The sequence below is a fragment of the Schistocerca cancellata genome, chromosome 2 (assembly GCF_023864275.1).
Source record: "Schistocerca cancellata isolate TAMUIC-IGC-003103 chromosome 2, iqSchCanc2.1, whole genome shotgun sequence".
In the NCBI taxonomy this organism is placed as follows: domain Eukaryota; kingdom Metazoa; phylum Arthropoda; class Insecta; order Orthoptera; family Acrididae; genus Schistocerca; species Schistocerca cancellata.
Genome location: NC_064627.1, coordinates 855,135,948 through 855,153,601, shown reverse-complemented (window position 1 = coordinate 855,153,601; position 17,654 = coordinate 855,135,948). Strand labels below are relative to the sequence as shown.

The following is a 17,654-nucleotide window of genomic DNA, read 5'->3' as shown; positions in this document are numbered from 1 at the left end:
TGTTACAGCGGGTAACAAAACAACATACACGCTTCTGAAAAGTCAATTAAAACGCAACCTATCGGTCAAAATATGAGGAAACAACATAAAAAGAACGAGAGTAACCCGGTACTTGGGCGTACACATAGATGAAAAGCTGAATTTCAATGAAAACATTAGATAATCAACAGACAAGGCAGAAAAAATACTGCACAAACTGGCAAGGATAAATTCAAGACAATACAGTCTTCCTTTGTCAGTCACACGAACCTACCACTGCGCACTCTTCGAATTAGTACTACGTTTTGCGGCCAGTACATAGACGCACAGACTCAACCTCGTCACAAACAGAACAGCGTTTAGGCGAGGACAGAGAAGAGTCCTAATGCGACTATCTGGAGCATATGGCACGACATCGATCTAAGCGCTGTGTGTAGTGCTTGGAATCTTCCCGATAGATATAACAATTAGGCATCGGGCCGCACGGTAGTGGTTAAAGATGGGCAGACTAGACCAGGTTAATATATTAACTCGTTCTCCGCTGAACAACAAGCGGGACCTCAAACAATGGAAAATCGATACACGGCAAGAAGAATGCGGCACAAGTGATAAGGGACGGAGAGTACATACATTTTTTTCCGGATATCACGGAAAGGTGAAGAATGAAACATGGCGATCCCAGCCACGACATGGTGCATTTCTTGACTAGGCACGGACCTTATCCCACGCACTTGAACCGCGTGAGTCTAAGAGACACATCTACATGTACATGCAGAGGTATGGGAACCCCCGAACACACAATCCTATTCTGCGGGAAGTAAAGACAACACAGGAACACACCAGCAATACAACACTTACAAACTGAACGACACATATACGATGCAATCAGAACACCAGAATTATGGGACGAACTAAACGTACTGACAGAAAAAATCTCAGATGAATGCCATAAAGAGTACAGGCGCGAGAGACCGTACAGACGACAAACCTAGATGCAGCACCTACATAGCCGCCATAGTGTAGAGGATGAAAACCGAGACAAAAAGAAGACCGACAGAAATGCATTAGTCTAAACATAATGTACGGATATCACAAGATTACACATAACATGAATAGATATAAACAGTGTCGGCGCACCGTCGCAATTGCCACAGGCATACACGGCACTTTAAACCTGTCAATAGCGTAATTATGTTAGTAACAGGTTTAGTAATTAGCATAGTAATTATAGATTAGCATAGATCTTCTTAGTTAAAGGTAAGCAAAGGATTAAAGACTGAGTATCGATGGCTTGACGACTAATTCCAGGGCTTTCATCCTCAGTTCATCAGGGTGGAGGGACTATAAACTTCGTCCTTTCCTATCTTCTTTCCTCTTCTTCATTCTAAACTATATTTTTGTATTTCTTTTTCAAAATTAAAATTTCATGTAAATTTTTGCTAAACGGTTTGTGAAAGCTGCCATAAAGAAAAGAAAAGAAAGACAAATAGCAAACAAAGATAACCAAGTAAAAGAAAACAAAATAAAAGAGACAAAAACAAAACACAATCAACTATGACCCGCCTCCACGTGGCGGGAGAAGGGCAACGGTGCGATCAGATGCGGGAACTGGTGTGGAGGCTCAGCCACCCACATACCGATCGAGGCGGCCAAGTGGTCAATAAAGACCCACCTTAAGCAATCAGGTGGTGGGTCGTAAAATCAGGGTGGCAAGTAAAAAAAAAAAGTTAGAAGCCCTGACATTGCTCTGCAGACATTAAGACATCTCAATGAAAGTGTCCCCAAGAGAAATCAAGACGTAGTACAGGATGGATACACCTCATAAGTGTACAAATTAGAGATGGGCAAAACTGTTCTTTTCAGAGATCGGATCAGAACTGTTCACTCCCTGAAATGAATTAGCTCTTTTTCATGACTCACCACTCATTTACAATAGAAAATAAATGGAAGGCACATTGCCCTTTAAACTTGGTTTATTCCAGTACTATACCTGTATTTTGATCTTATTTGATCCTATTTTGAAGTAACACAGATAATGAGTAAGAATTTTGTATTGTTTATTGAAATTTCCACGATATGACAAAGTTTTTGATTATTGATTTATTTTGCACTATCGTGGTTTTTTGGGTGATCGGAAAATGTTGTAACTTGAGATTTACATTAACAATATATTTGGCTATAATGTATTAAAATTTCATTAACCTCATACAAATACATTGCAAGCCATATATTTTTAAAGTGAACGTTTCCTTCCGAAGACGCCTAAAATCGCAAAATCCGTACCAGAATAAGAAAAAAAATATAAATTTGACTGTAAAACGGAAGTGCTGCATATAGCCTTACACAGAATAAAACAAGGAAAATATTGGTGTATCACATTTTGCGATACGTTTATCGGTTCGCTCGTAATTAAAGCGTAAATTCGAGTGTCCATAATAAAAATCCTATAGTAAGAGGAGTCGTCAGGAACCTAATCTGATCAGTTTAAACAAATAAAAATAAAATAAAAACAAATGATGTATACATAACATAATAATGTAATATACATAGCGGTATTACTACGAAGAACAATATCTAGTAGAGACAAACTCCGATGCAGAAGCACTGAGTCGAGCAGGTCGAGCCGCGAGCTGTATTACTGCGTGAGCTAAGACCGCAGAGACCAGAGTGACACCTGAGTTGCTTTGCTCAACGCTCTGGCTAGAGTCGAGAACGGTGGGGTGAGCGTTGAGCGGGCGAGTTCCGAGGGTGGGGGGAGCGGTGAACTCACCCGCTCCGAGACAAATCGTCCGTTCCCTTGAGAGCAGGTTGTTCCTATGTTATCCGCTAGGTGGCTCTCTGTCCTGTTGCTCGCATCAACTGCCCAGAGGGCAGGACGTGCGACTGAAACGATCGCCGACAGAGTGCGATGCGAAGTTAAGCTGTGCCAGACACTGCACGTGGCAGACGACGCACAGAGACGGCACGGCATATGTGAAACACAAAATCCAATGGGGCACTGCACAATGCAGGCAGCCAAGGTAGAAGCAGGGCAGAGGCCGGCGCTGGCTGTGTTGTGTGGCGTGCACTGTGCTGTGACCAGGAGAGGCGCTGCTGATATGCTCCATCTCTCTCTCTCTCTCTCTCTCTCTCTCTCTCTGCCGTGGGAAACGTTTGGAGCTACCGTTCTTTTTTTCTGAATCACTGATTGTTCACTCCTTTGAAAGATTCAACTCTATGAATCAGTTCAAGAGCGGATCCCCCATCTCTAGTACAAATAGGTGTCCACATGAAACTTCCTGGCAGATTAAAACTGTGTGCCCGACCGAGACTCGAACTTGGGACCCCTGCCTTTCGCGGGCAAGTGCTCTACCATCTGAGCTACTGAAGCACGACTCACGCCCGGTCTCACAGCTTTACTTCTGCCAGTATCTCGTCTCCTACCTTCCAAACTTTACAGAAGCTCTCCTGCGAACCTAGCAGAACTAGCACTCCTGAAAGAAAGGATATTGCGGAGACATGGCTTAGCCACAGCCTGAGGGATGTTTCCCGAATGAGATTTTCACTCTGCAGCGGAGTGTGCGCTGATATGAAACTTCCTGGCAGATTAAAACTGTGTGCCCGACCGAGACTCGAACTCGGGACCTTTGCCTTTCGCGGGCAAGTGCTCTACCATCTGAGCTACCGAAGCACGACTCACGCCCGGTCTCACAGCTTTACTTCTGCCAGTATCTCGTCTCCTACCTTCCTACCTTCCTTCTCCTACCAGAACCTTAGTTCTGCTAGGTTCGCAGGAGAGCTTCTGTAAAGTTTGGAAGGTAGGAGACGAGATACTGGCAGAAGTAAAGCTGTGAGACCGGGCGTGAGTCGTGCTTCGGTAGCTCAGATGGTAGAGCACTTGCCCGCGAAAGGCAAAGGTCCCGAGTTCGAGTCTCGGTCGGGCACACAGTTTTAATCTGCTAGGAAGTTTCATATCAGCGCACACTCCGCTGCAGAGTGAAAATCTCATTCAGGTGTCCACATACTTTTGATCAGATACCGTTACTGCATCATCTCCAAAGTGTCAGAGTATTGTTCGCCTGTACTTAACGTACGGGCAGCGACTGGTGTAGAGGAGAGAGGACTGACCGGCCCTGGGCGCGGCGAGGTCCGTGGCGTGGCCCATGCGGTAGGGCTGGCCCGCGACGCGGGTGGCGGCCTCCACGGCGAGCCGGGCGACGTCCATGAGGTCCTGCGCGTCGGGCGGCGGTCTGCGCGAGTGCCCCCAGGGCGCGAGCCACGCCTGCGAGTAGGCGTGCAGCGACAGGAAGAGGCGGACGCGGCCCGCGCGGTCCGCCAGGAAGTCTGCGGCGGCGCGCGCCTCGGGCTCGCTGAAGGCGCGCGGGCCCGCGAACCGCTCCGAGCAGGGGTCGCGGGACGCGCCCGCGCCGCCCCAGTGGAAGCCCCAGTTGCGGTTCAGGTCCGCCCCCGCGCACTGCCGCCACAGCCACCTGCCGCACACACACACACACACATACACTCCAGTCACCGTGTCTATTCTCCAGCCTGATAGCAGGGGAACGTCCCTTAAAAATGTTCACATGTGTGTGAAATCTTATGGGACTTAACTGCTACGGTCATCAGTCCATAAGCTTACACACTACTTAACCTAAATTATCCTAAGGACAAACACACACACACGTGCCCGAGGGAGGACTCGAACCTCCGCCGGAATCAGCCGCACAGTCCACGACTGCAGCGCCCTAGACCGCACGGCTAATCCCGCGCGGCGAACATCCCTTACACACCGAGTAAAGAAGCAATGTATTTTGTTAAACAGGGTGGTTCAGCTGCCCCTAATTCTCGGTTTTATGCAACCCGCAACGCCTTCAAATACCGTGCGCAAGATTTTCACGTTCTCTCGCTCATTGCGCACAAACTATTGGTCCTACAGAAAAAATGAACAGGACTTTTTGATATGAAATTTTATGTAGTTACGCTTTGTTCTGGGATAAGGTTTTCACTAGAGGTCTTAGCTTTCGAATTATTCAAAAAACGTACAAAAGCGAATTTCAGACTCGTTTTTCTGGAATAACTCGAAACCAGTGGCCACCAGCAGAAACGTATCCAAGTAAAAATTTAACTAGATTAAATTTCCTACAAAAAGGTCCTGTTCATTTTTCTATAGAACTAACACTTCGCATGTAGGAAGGGAGAGAGTATGAACCTCTTGTCCAAGCTATTTGAAGGCACTGTGGGTTGCATAAAGCCCAGCAGGAGGGACCCTCTACTGCAGTGGTCGCCAAAGTTACGAAGCTTCTGAGCTACAGTACCATTTTTAAATCCTACAAAAAGATACTATAGTCAAGTTGTAGTAAGTTGATCCCTGACAGCTACGAGCACTGTTGCCAATTTTCAATGGCAGAGCACAAATGGGAGCAAGTGAAAGCGGTAGACGACAATAGAACTGTGTCAACTCGGAGGTGTTGCCATAGAGATATTTACAAAATCACGTTACTTCATTGGTTGAGCTGGACGCACAGAGTTGCTGCACCCACCCCATTGCAAGTGTCAAGGATCAACTTCCGCCAGCTCGACTGCAGGGTAGAAATAAGAACTTTTTTTAAGAAAATCTTAATTTGTTAATTGCCTACAATGTTACATTTCTAGCAAAAACGAAACGAATTTTAATTAAATTGTACATAAGAGAAAGAAATTGAAATTTAATTGTACTTAAGAAAGAAACTGAAGTGTAGCTAGTAATAAATTTCAATTTAATAACAGATTTAATGAGAAGGAAGACACTTTTCTGTCATTAACAACTTTTTCAATATTTAGGGAGTGGGTAGTGGCTGACATTCGAATTCAGTTGTCCAAGCTTTCATCAGACAGTTTTTGTTTACTTGTTATTTTTGTTGGAAAAAGAAACCTCATACAGATAAGGTCCCATTTAAAAGGGTTCAAATTTCGCTTATGTCCTACCTTAACTAGAAATAAAATATTGTTCAGCACGTTTCACTTGGTGAAATAAGCTTTTCAGAATCCAAGTTGAAATAGACATACATCTTTTCATGAACGATTGTGTGGATTGTCAACTTCAATTGTTGAAATCAATATCTTGAAATGAGTAGATTCAGATTCTACTTTGAAAGATTTTGCTAAGCTCAACGCTAGAAAAATTTAAATGTACGTTTTATCCAAGAGAAAAACTATCAGTACGTATACTGAACAAATCTAGGAATTAAATATGTTTTTGTTTACAAAATTTTGTCTCAGACAAAAATTTGTGTTTTGTTTTCAGCTGCATACGTAAGAAATTTCACCATGGTCATCAATTTTCAATTGCTTTTACGGCAAATTTTCTAAAATTTTGCTACATACTGGCGAGTTATTTTCACATGTAACATACATTGCCACTGTTAAGAAATGTCATATTTAATAGGTGTGTGTAAAATTATATGATGGTTTTTGAATTTCTGTCCCATGTCTTCCAATAACTAGCAAATTGTAGAATTAAAATGTCCCATTATTAAACAAAAACAGACATTAATTTTATTTTTTCTCTCTTTGCACACAGTGTAGTAGGTAGCACATTTTTTACTGTAGCTAGAACAATACAGTTGCTCTAGTTCTTACTCCTTCAGTAAAATTTTTCAAAAATCTCAAGAATTATCTTTAGTGGAAATTGATTGACTTTGCATTTGATATTTAGCATTAGAATATGGTTCAGTAATATATTTCTGTTACAGAGTAATATCTATGTAGTGCTTAGTTAGATTTATTCTGAAAGGTTTTACCAAGAAACCAAGTAAACAAAACTAATGTCTACAGAAGAGGGGGAGGCACCAAATGATGCTTCACATGTGTGGAAAAATGCATTTAATGCATGCAAAGCGCAAATTCGAAAGTTTTGAAACTGGAAGCTTCCCCCAGACATGCTGAGTTTGCTAGGAGCATGCTGTTAATGAATCGATACAGGCATTGAATAGAATAAGTTCTTCACTCTGCAGTGGAGTGTGCGCTGATCTGAAACTTCCTGGCCGATTAAAATTGTATACCGGACCGAGACGCCAACTCGGGACCCTGCCTTTCGCGAGCAAGTGTTTTACCATCTGAGCTAACCAAGCATGACTACTGCCCCATTCTCACAGCTTGCCCACGAAAGGCATGGTCCCGGTCCGGAGTTCGAGTCTCGGTCCAGCACATAGTTTTAATCTGCCATGAAGTTTCAGACATTGACTACATTAATAAATTTTCTTTTTCCAATGAAACGAGTTTTCATGTCTACCGGAAAGTTAGCATGCATAATGTCTGGATCTGGGGATGAGAGAACCCACATACATATCTTGGTATGGCAGATAAGCGATAGCCCAAAAGCGAATGTGTGGTGTAACTCAGTGCACAATTATTCGATCTTTCTTTTTCACTGAGCCTACCATTATGGCAGCAGTTTTCCTGGACTTGTTCGAACTATATGTTCCTACTCACTTTTCGACGAGATGGTGCACCGCCACACTGTGGGTTATTTGTTCGCCAGTTCTTGGATGAAACCCTTCGAGCTGGATGGATCTGTAGAGACGGTACAACCTCATGACCATCACGTTCGCAAGATATAACATCTCTTGACCTTTTTTGTGGTGTTACCTTAAGGATAAGTGGTCAGGTCACCAGTTCCTTCATAGATCGAATTCGATATGCTGTAGAGACGGTGACAGGAGAGATGTTGACAAACACAAGGTGAAAACAATAACTCAAATGAAACTATACGGCTCCAAAGACATTTTCAAGCCTCAAACATCTATGATGTATTTATGCGGACTGAAGCGATGAATGAAAATTTTTACTAAGGTCAGAATTCGAACCCAGGCCTTCTGTTAACTAGGCATATGCGCTAACCATTACGCCACCCTCGCACAGTGGCTTTGCACTGTTACACAGACTACCCTAGCATGCCTCCCTCCTCAATCCCAGTTCCCATTCACGCCTGAGCCCACTGGAGTTCCTCTTAAACTCGAACATTATTACAGATTCCCCATTTCGTTCAGTGCTGAGATATTATCCCAAAACACTTGGAGATCCTCTGCAATGCTGTTCGAGTTTAGGGGAAAGAGCAATTGGCTGAGGTGTGAATGTGAATTTGGATTCAGGAGCGAGGCATGCTTGGGTAGTCAGTGCAGTTGTTCACAGCCACTTTGAAAGGGAGGCGTAGTGGCTTGCACATCTGCATAGTGAACAAAAGATCTGGTTTTGAATCCTGGCCATGGTACAAATTTTCATTCATCGCTTCAGTCTGTATATATACACCACAGAACAATAACTGTTGGAGAAACTGTCTGAAGTTCCGTATGTAGTTTTATTTATTGATGTCTAGTTTTGGATGACTTGTCGATTATCAAATCATCTATGTACACAAGTCTTGCAGTAAAACGAGATGTACATGTAAGTTACTAGCCACAAAACATATAACCGTGGCAAAATAAAATGTACCGTCCTCACGTGAACGTCGCTGTACGTCAACGTTTACGTTACTTATTCTGGGATATCATTATTAAAGAGTCTATTGAAATAAGGATGCAAGACGGTCTAATTAGGTAGTAGCCTACAAATGATTCTGGATTGGAAACCTACAATGAGCTGAGAAAAAGAAAAGCCTACCCTTACAGTGAGATCTGCATCCCGCAGCTATGGCGCAAAGAATGGAGACTGCAGTTCACAGCCAGGTCTCGCTTCCTCTGTCACGCCGCCTCCCGCCAGGGTTTTCATTATTCCTATGGTTTTCAAGGACGGAGACAGTTAGTAGCTCATGCCTTCTGTCTAAAGTGGGGGAGAGGGGGGACGGAATTTATGCGCCATCTTCGTAAATTTTGTGGTGACATGTTCTGTTAGAGTGCCTATTGTGAGAATGGGGAGGGGGGGGGGGGGCGTAAGGGGAACTGCGAGCTTTGTTGAAGAACGGTTCGGATTTTCTCTTTATGTGTTCGGTAAGTTAGGGAAATTTGTTTGCATCTATAGATCTCTGATAGATGTGTAACGGGGAGCATTTAGTGCTAAGCGCAAAAATTTGTTTTGTATTGATCGAACTTTCTTAATATTAGCGACCAGAGACTCTACCCTACTGCTGATAACACTATACTTCGCTACATTTTAATCTTAGATTCAGTGGTGAGGTCGTTTCTGTTTAGAAGTAGGTACAGCTGGTAGATGAACTGCTATGCATTATTCCATATCTGCGTCATGCGGCCTTCTGTGAATAATATGCCTAGTTACTTGATGTTATCTTTTCAATCTAAGTCTACGTCGTCGAAAGTTATTTTTGACATTAGGGCTCATTTTCTGATGGTAAACATGATTACTTGTCTCTTTGCGCTGTTTTAAATTTATTTTCTACATATTTGTCCAGTACTGTATCATTTGGAGGTGTTCTTGTAGTTTTTTGGCAATAAGACGTATGTCGGGGCTGCTCCTACAGACGACAGTATTGTCCGCGAATAGCGAGAAGTGACCTCCAGGCTGTTTTGGGAAGTCATTTTGTACATGGAATAGTGGACTGGGCCCATGACGGAGCCCTGCGGTACTCCAGCTTCTATTTGCTTGATGGTGCTGTGTGCCCCAGGTGCTTGTCTGTAGAACGTTCGGTTTCGGAGGAATGAAGCGAGAATGTTGATCAGGTGCTTAGGGCAACTTTGGTTGTGGAGCTCGTATATCAGATATTGATGAAAACCCCGGTCAAAGACTTTCTCTATATCGAGAAAGACAGTTCTCGAGCTATTTCTGACGCTTTTTTCTATGCGTATTTGCTCTGTAAGTCTCATGGTCGGATGATCTGTGTTGTGTTCCCTAGGAGCCAAAATTGTTCCTTGGTTAGAATATTGTTTTCGTTCAGTACGTTTCGTAGTTCCTTGAATACGATTCTTTCCAGAACTTTTCCCAAGAAACACGGGAGTGAAACTGACCTGTAGTTCTGTGGAAATGGCGATCTCTCTGAGACTGTGGCACTGTTATGACTTTAGCTTTGTTCCAAGAATGCGGAAAGTACGGCAGGTCCACGCATGTGTTTAGAAGTGCAGTGGTGTATTGTAGAGCATTTGGTGCTAAATGCTTTAGCTGCAGAGGACTGATCTTGCCTGGCCCTGATGCCTTTTTGTTTCCTATGGTTTTTATTATCAAGCCGACCTCTTCTGCTTCTACAAATCTGAATGACGGTCTGCTCGGGGCCCTGAGTATTCTATTGACCTGGGCTATCAGATGCTCCTTGTGGTCGTCGTTCCCCTAGTCATCGATTACCAGCGTTGTAAATTGTAAATCTGACAAATCGAGCATAGTTTCTTTTGTATCCCGCCTGGAAGGCAGTGCGTGGGTAGGTGCAGGAGCAGAAATAGGTAATACGCTTCGGTACTGCAAGAAAGTAAAATTGGTTTACTGGTGCAAGAAGAGTAATACATAACTTTGCAATGAGGTGCGAAGTGTCCCGGCCGTCTGCTCTTCATCAAATGGGCTGAATCTACAGTGGTGCTCGTAGCGTTGTCTGTCGTAGTGGCAACTTAACTGGCAGCTACGCCGTGGCATCCTAGCTATCGATACCACAGTTTCAGCTCTTTGATGAGGTTCCTAACCTAATACGTTTCTGCTGTGAAGTCGTTTTATGGATGATCTGCCTGTTTTTCAGCATTTGATGATCCTTCAGAATTTGTCTGACTTGGACATCATTTCGTTTAGACCTACTTCCCAGCAATATTGCTGCGGTGAATTTGAAGTTCCCTTTTGACTCGTGTAGCAAGTCAGTGCAGTCTGTCTCTATCTACAGGATCCCTATAATTTTGCCACCTCTGCCTGTAGTATTTTATCTCTGCTGCAAGCTCCTGGATATGTTCTGGGAGTTCCTTTCTAGATGTCATGTGGGTGATGGTGATTGTCACTTGTTTCCCACTTTCCATGATTACGTCAGTGAACACTTCTATGGCTCTGTTTATCGCCCTCCTCGATTGGAGGAGGGCTCGTGATGGCGTTTTGGCTTGCTTTATGATGATCGGAGTTCAACTCATTTAGGAGTGTTGTCGACGTTATATATAAAATATCAGGCCGACGTCTAGAGTAGTATGCGTTGTGGGTCGGCAAATCTAGCACAATTACTGAAACGTCTCCACATACATTTAAGTACTGGCATAAAATCCACACATCTGTATGGGTGGTCCTACAGTTCCAGTCACCTAATTTCGAGTTAAAGTCACCATCTGGTGTGACTGTGTCCGCCAAGCTGAATGAGGCGCCTAAATCGTTTGGTTGCAGGTTAAGCTTCTTGGACAGGTAAGCTACTAACTGGATAATTTTCCTATCGATTTTTGTCTCAATAGCGGTAGCTTCTGTCCTTGTTAGTCTTGTTGTCTGTGTACTGTTCTATTTTTGATTAGTACCCATGTACTATCTTTCGGTCTGCCTGATCTGTCATTTCTGTAAATGCTTACAAGGTGTCTTTCTGATCTAGGTGGGCCTCACTGATTAGGAATACGTCGACCCTGTTCGAATGAAAGTACTTTTCTAGGGTACCTCTGTTTTAGGATGACGTTGGTATTCCAATTCATAATTACAGTTTCCTGATTAGGGGCTGAGAATGGAAACAGAAGTTGAGCATAAGACACTACTTTTTATTACTGGGTTAGCAGTTTGCCTAAGCTGAATTGCAGTATCCTGAATTGTTCTAAGGAGTTTTGGAATGTCGAATTGTATGAGGAGATTTAAGATGTCCCTTAGGTCAGCACCTAATCTTGCTTGGCGGGGGGGAGAGGGGGGGTGGAAGAGGAGTCAGTAGTAGTGGCTGCTTGCATTTGGCTGGATGGCACTGTGGTAGGAGCAGGAGTGTTGCCTGTTGGGCAGCCGCATGGACAGCGACAATAACAGAATGATGGAGGGAGTCAAACGTGTATAGCACGCCGACCCGAGCACAGCAATAGCCATCAGGAACAACCTGAAGATGGCAGCGTATTTGTTTGCCAAACTTAGGACAGATCTGGGTGGACGCTCGGTAATTCTACATGTTAGAAATACGCCAGGCAAACATCAGACAGCATAACAACGGTTGTTGCTTCCCACGCTTAAATCCCTGGCATTTCCATGTACTCGAGTTAACTGCCAGCTGCTAAGTGATTCAGCTGCTCCTACCGATCCGTTTTATACAACCCTCACTACATCTCTACCAGAGACGGTATCCAGACAGGTGATAGCCAAGCATTCGGGATAAGTTCCCTCTCAGGGCTCTGAGTGATAGTCATCAAACGGAATCACACTGTAAAAAGTACAAGTGAGGACTGGCCATGAGTTACACAGTATTTTTGGTCTAAAATATACCTTACTTCTGCCATACTTATCTCAGAGTCTTCAATATTCCTTTGTGTAATTAGCGGTTTAGTCATACAGGTTTTGGATATCTCTGCAAGTTTATCCCGTTTATAAAACTTGACCTTTCGTAAATGGTTCAGAAACGTTGTCCTATAAAGTGTGTTTCATTATCGAAACTACGAAGTTAAAAGGAGACACCGAAATGGCAAGTGTGGAAGTAAGAACTTTCCGGTACATAACCCAATGAAAAGATTAATATACGACTCACCACATTAATATGCTAACATAGTCTGATAAATAAAATTTGTGTAATAGATATTAGATGCCTTCGTATACTTTACTAGTTATTGCGTGACATTTTGACACTGTGCTTCAGATTTTCTCAGCGAAATGGCCAACAACATTGTTCTGTCATGTGGAAATGCTTCAATGACATCGGTGTTGATCTTTTCATAGGGTTATATACCAGCAAATTCTTACTTCTACACTTCCACTTTCGATGTATCCTGTTAATTTTGTTGTTTCCAGTGGTAAACCGACCGAGGTGGCGCAGTGGTTAGCACACTGGACTCGCATTCGGGAGGACGACGGTTCAATCCCGCGTTCGGCCATCCTGATTTAGGTTTCCCGTGATTTCCCTAAAGCGCTCCAGGCAAATGCCGGGATGGTTCCTTTGAAAGGGCACGGCCAACTTCCTTCCCCGTCCTTCCCTCATCCGATGAGACCGATGACCTCGCTGTCTGGTCTCCTCCCCAAAACAACCCAACCCAACCCAGTGCTAATACATACTCCATAAAGCAACACTTTTGAAGCATTTACGAAAAACTAAGTACTACAAACGGAATAAACTTACAGAAACATCCAAAATCTGTATGACTACACGACTAATGATACATAGAAAGACTGGAAACACTTGGATAATTGTGGCAAAAGTAAGGTGTCTCTTGGGCCAAAAATATGGTTTAACTCGTGGCCAGTCCTCACTTGTATTTTTTACACGTGGTTCAATTTGCAAACAAAGCTCTGAGAGGGAACTTACATCGATTACGTGGCTGCCACCTGTCTGGATATCGTTCCTGGTAAGGACGTAGTGCGGGTTGCATAAAACGGATCGGTAGGGGCCTCTGAATCGCCCTTAGAACATTGCAGCGAGGTACGTTTGCAGCTGGGGCAGAGGGCGGGCTAGGGGACGTACCTGGCGGCAGCCGAGGTGTGCGTGGAGCGGGTCTTGCGCCACAGGCGGTCGGTGGTGTGGCTGTACTCGTAGCCGTCCGGGTTGGCCACGGGCAGCACGAACCACTCCGCGGCGTCGACGACGCGCCGGTTCACCTGGTAGTTCTCCACCAGCTGGCGCAACACGAAGAGCGCCACCGCGGGCGACACCCACTCGCGGCCGTAGGCGCCTGCCGGAGAGCCAAACAGCCGTGACGTCAATGGAGAACGCCAAATGGCGGGCGCGACCCGCAACAGTAGCGACTTCAATAACAGCTGTAACTCATTTAAACATCTAGTTGTTCCATGGGCTCAGTTACAAGTGTGTCGAGTGTGTGGCAGGATGTGAGTGTAAATAACAGTTACCAAAACGTCATGCAATAATTAAACTGACAAGCAAGGAAACGAACACGATATAACAGAAACAGTAGACCAATTAGACCACTATAACTAATTTACTACATTTTTTTACACAGTATACCCCTTTTTTAAATTGCAGTATTGCTATTTACACTACTGGCCATTAAAATTGCTATATCACGAAGATGACGTACTACAGACGCGAAATTTAACCGACAGTAAGAAGATGCTGTTATATGCAAATGATTAGCTTTTCAGAGTATTCACACAAGGTTGGCGCCGGTTGTGACACCTACAACGTGCTAACATGCGGAAAGTTTCCAACCCATTTCTCATACACAAACAGCAGCTGACCGGCGTTGCCTGGTGAAACATTGTTGTGATGCCTCGTGTAAGGAGGAGAAATGCGTACAATCACGTTTCCGACTTTGATAAAGGTCGGATTGTTGCCTATCGCGATTTCGCTTTATCGTATCGCGACATTGCTGCTCGCGTTGGTCGAGATCCAATGGCTGTTAGCAGAACATGGAATCAGTGGGTCCAGGAGGGTAGTACGGAACGCCGTTCTGGATCCCAACGGCCTCGTATCACTAGCAGGCGAGATGACAGGCATCTTATCCGCGTGGCTGTAACGGATCGTGCAGCTACGTCTCAAAAAAATGGTTCAAATGGCTCTGAGCACTATGGAACTTAACATCTGTGGTCATCAGTCCCCTAGAACTTAGAACTACTTAAACCTAACTAACCTAAGGACAGCACACAACACCCAGCCATCACGAGGCAGAGAAAATCCCTGACCCCGCCGGGAATCGAACCCGGGAACCCGGGCGTGGGAAGCGAGAACGCTACCGCACGACCACGAGATGCGGGCAGCTACGTCTCGATCCCTGAGTCAACAGATGGGGACGTTTGCAAGACAACAACCATCTGCACGAACAGTTCGACGACGTTTGCAGAAGCATGGACTATCACCTCGGAGACCGTGGCTGTGGTTACCCTTGACGCTGCATCACAGTCAGGAACGCCTGCGATGGTGTACTCAACGACGAACCTGGGTGCACAATGGCAAAACGTCATTTTTCCGGATGAATCAAGGTTCTGCTTACATCATCTTGATAGTCGCATCCGCGTTTGGCAACATTGTGGTGAACGCACATTGGAAGCGTGTATTCGTCATCGCCATAGTGGCGTATCACCAGGCGTGATGGTATGGGGTGCCATTGGTTACACGTCTCGGTCACCTCATGTTCGCATTGACGGCACTTTGAACAGTGGACGTTACATTTCAGATGTGTTACGACCCGTGGCTGTACGCTTCATTCGATCCCTGCCAAACCCTACATTTCAGCAGGACAATGCACGACCACATGTTGCAGGTCCTGTATGGGCCTTTCTGGATACAGAAAATGTTCGACTGCTGCCCTGGCCAGCACATTCTCCAGATCTCTTACCAATTGAAAACGTCTGGTCAATGGTGGCCGAGCAACTGACTCGTCACAATACGTCAGTCACCACTCTTGATGAACTGCGGTTCAGCTTGTGTCTTGTTGCATAGTAGGCACAGGGTCCACCTTGGGCCCTGATAATTTGTTCATGCGTGACGGCATCCACGTGTATAAAGCGCGAATGGCGTCGTGCTGTATAACCATCCATGCTGCATCCACCTGATTCGTGTGTGGCAACCGACATTGGGTCACAGCGCAGCACCTGTAGTTTCACCATACTCCACAAATTTTCGATGGCGACATGCCTGGTGATCTGGTGGCCCAAGAGAAAAGGCTGACATCATGTCACAACAAGGAGGCACATATCCATGTAGCAACATGTGGTCGTGCATTGTCTTGCTGAAAAATGGCGTCTGGGTTATTGCGCAGAAAGGGTATGGTTATGAGTCGCAGGATGTCATTCACGTGGGTCACATTGGTCACAGTGCCCTGGACACGCAACAACACTGTGATTTTTGGTCGTACCCAACAGCACCCCACACCATAAGCCGATGTGTGCCTTGTGCGAATGCAGTCAATGTGATGCCGCTTCCCCTGTTTGTGGTGAAACAAAATGCGGTCCTCATTTTCAAACAAACAGGATCTGGATGTGTCTGAAAACACTCTCTGACGCCATTCCTATCACTATTGTCGTCGTTACTTACATCATTTCCGTCTAGCACGTTTCTGCACATTCTTCAAAGGTAGGCAGAGTGGTGGACAACGCTGTTAATAAACGGCGGCGGACTGTTATTCTTGATAGTGTACGCTGTGTTACGCTGTTCCACTGTTGCGCCAGAGCCGAGGAGGACAAAGACCTGCCCTGCAGTGCCATTAGGATGAGGTGTCGATCATCTCGGGGGATAATCTGGGTGTTGCGACCTGACCCCTCTCCTCGTGTTCTACGACTTTCCGTGAAATATTCTGCACTGCCGAAACACTTGGTCCTACACGAACAGCAATTTCCTGGATGTGGCATCACATTCTACTTTTCCAATAATAAGTCCTCTTTCAAACTCACTGATTTGACAGTACTGTTCGCGCACACGCCTGCGAGGCATCCTTAACGTCAACTCAAGTCACACTGATTTATTACCTTCGGCGCATATCGATAACGAGAGCGGCAGGCACATTTTACCAGTAGATAGTGTTGCACCGCGACATCAGTGTTGACCTTGAACCTGCTGGCCGACTTGGTTCAAATGCTAATCATTTCTGCAAAACTTTTTGGTGTACATGTCCTGCAAATATGAACGTCCTACCTCTAATCGTTCAAGGTGTTACGTTATGGATTTTTTTCTGAACATGAGTGCACAATATGTTCACTTAAGGGTATACTGCAGAGAATATACACTACTGGCCATTAAAATTGCTACGCCACGAAAATGACGTGCTACAGACGAGAAACTTAACCGACAGGAAAAAGATGCTGTGATAAGCAAATGGTTAGCTTTTCAGAGCATTCACACAAGGTTGGCGCCGGTGACGACACCTACAACGTGGTGACATGAGGAAAGATTCCAACCCATTTCTCATACACAAACAGCAGTTGACCGGCGTTGCTTGGTGAAACGTTGTTGTGATGCCTCGTAGAAGGAGTAGAATTGCTTACTATCACGTTTCCGACTTGGTTAAAGGTCGGATTGTAGCCTACAGCGATTGCGGTTTATCGTATCGCGACATTGCTGCTCGCGTTGGTCGAGATCCAATGACTGTTAATACACTCCTGGAAATTGAAATAAGAACACCGTGAATTCATTGTCCCAGGAAGGGGAAACTTTATTGACACATTCCTGGGGTCAGATACATCACATGATCACACTGACAGAACCACAGGCACATAGACACAGGCAACAGAGCATGCACAATGTCGGCACTAGTACAGTGTATATCCACCTTTCGCAGCAATGCAGGCTGCTATTCTCCCATGGAGACGATCGTAGAGATGCTGGATGTAGTCCTGTGGAACGGCTTGCCATGCCATTTCCACCTGGCGCCTCAGTTGGACCAGCGTTCGTGCTGGACGTGCAGACCGCGTGAGACGACGCTTCATCCAGTCCCAAACATGCTCAATGGGGGACAGATCCGGAGATGTTGCTGGCCAGGGTAGTTGACTTACACCTTCTAGAGCACGTTGGGTGGCACGGGATACATCCGGACGTGCATTGTCCTGTTGGAACAGCAAGTTCCCTTGCCGGTCTAGGAATGGTAGAACGATGGGTTCGATGACGGTTTGGATGTACCGTGCACTATTCAGTGTCCCCTCGACGATCACCAGTGGTGTACGGCGAGTGTAGGAGATCGCTCCCCACACCATGATGCCGGGTG

The 17,654-nt window shown here is 45.2% G+C and overlaps 1 protein-coding gene across 1 annotated transcript in view; it reads right to left on the bottom strand.

Moving 5' to 3' along the window:
• Window positions 1–17,654, bottom strand: part of LOC126159335 (carboxypeptidase B-like) — a 286,629-nt gene that overhangs the window by 20,889 nt on the left and 248,086 nt on the right. The window contains exons 6-7 of the mRNA XM_049916508.1: window positions 13,466–13,673; window positions 4,087–4,448 (exon numbers count right to left, since the gene is read on the bottom strand). Coding sequence (XP_049772465.1) covers window positions 4,087–4,448; window positions 13,466–13,673 — 570 coding nt within the window. The remainder of the gene's footprint in view (window positions 1–4,086; window positions 4,449–13,465; window positions 13,674–17,654) is intronic.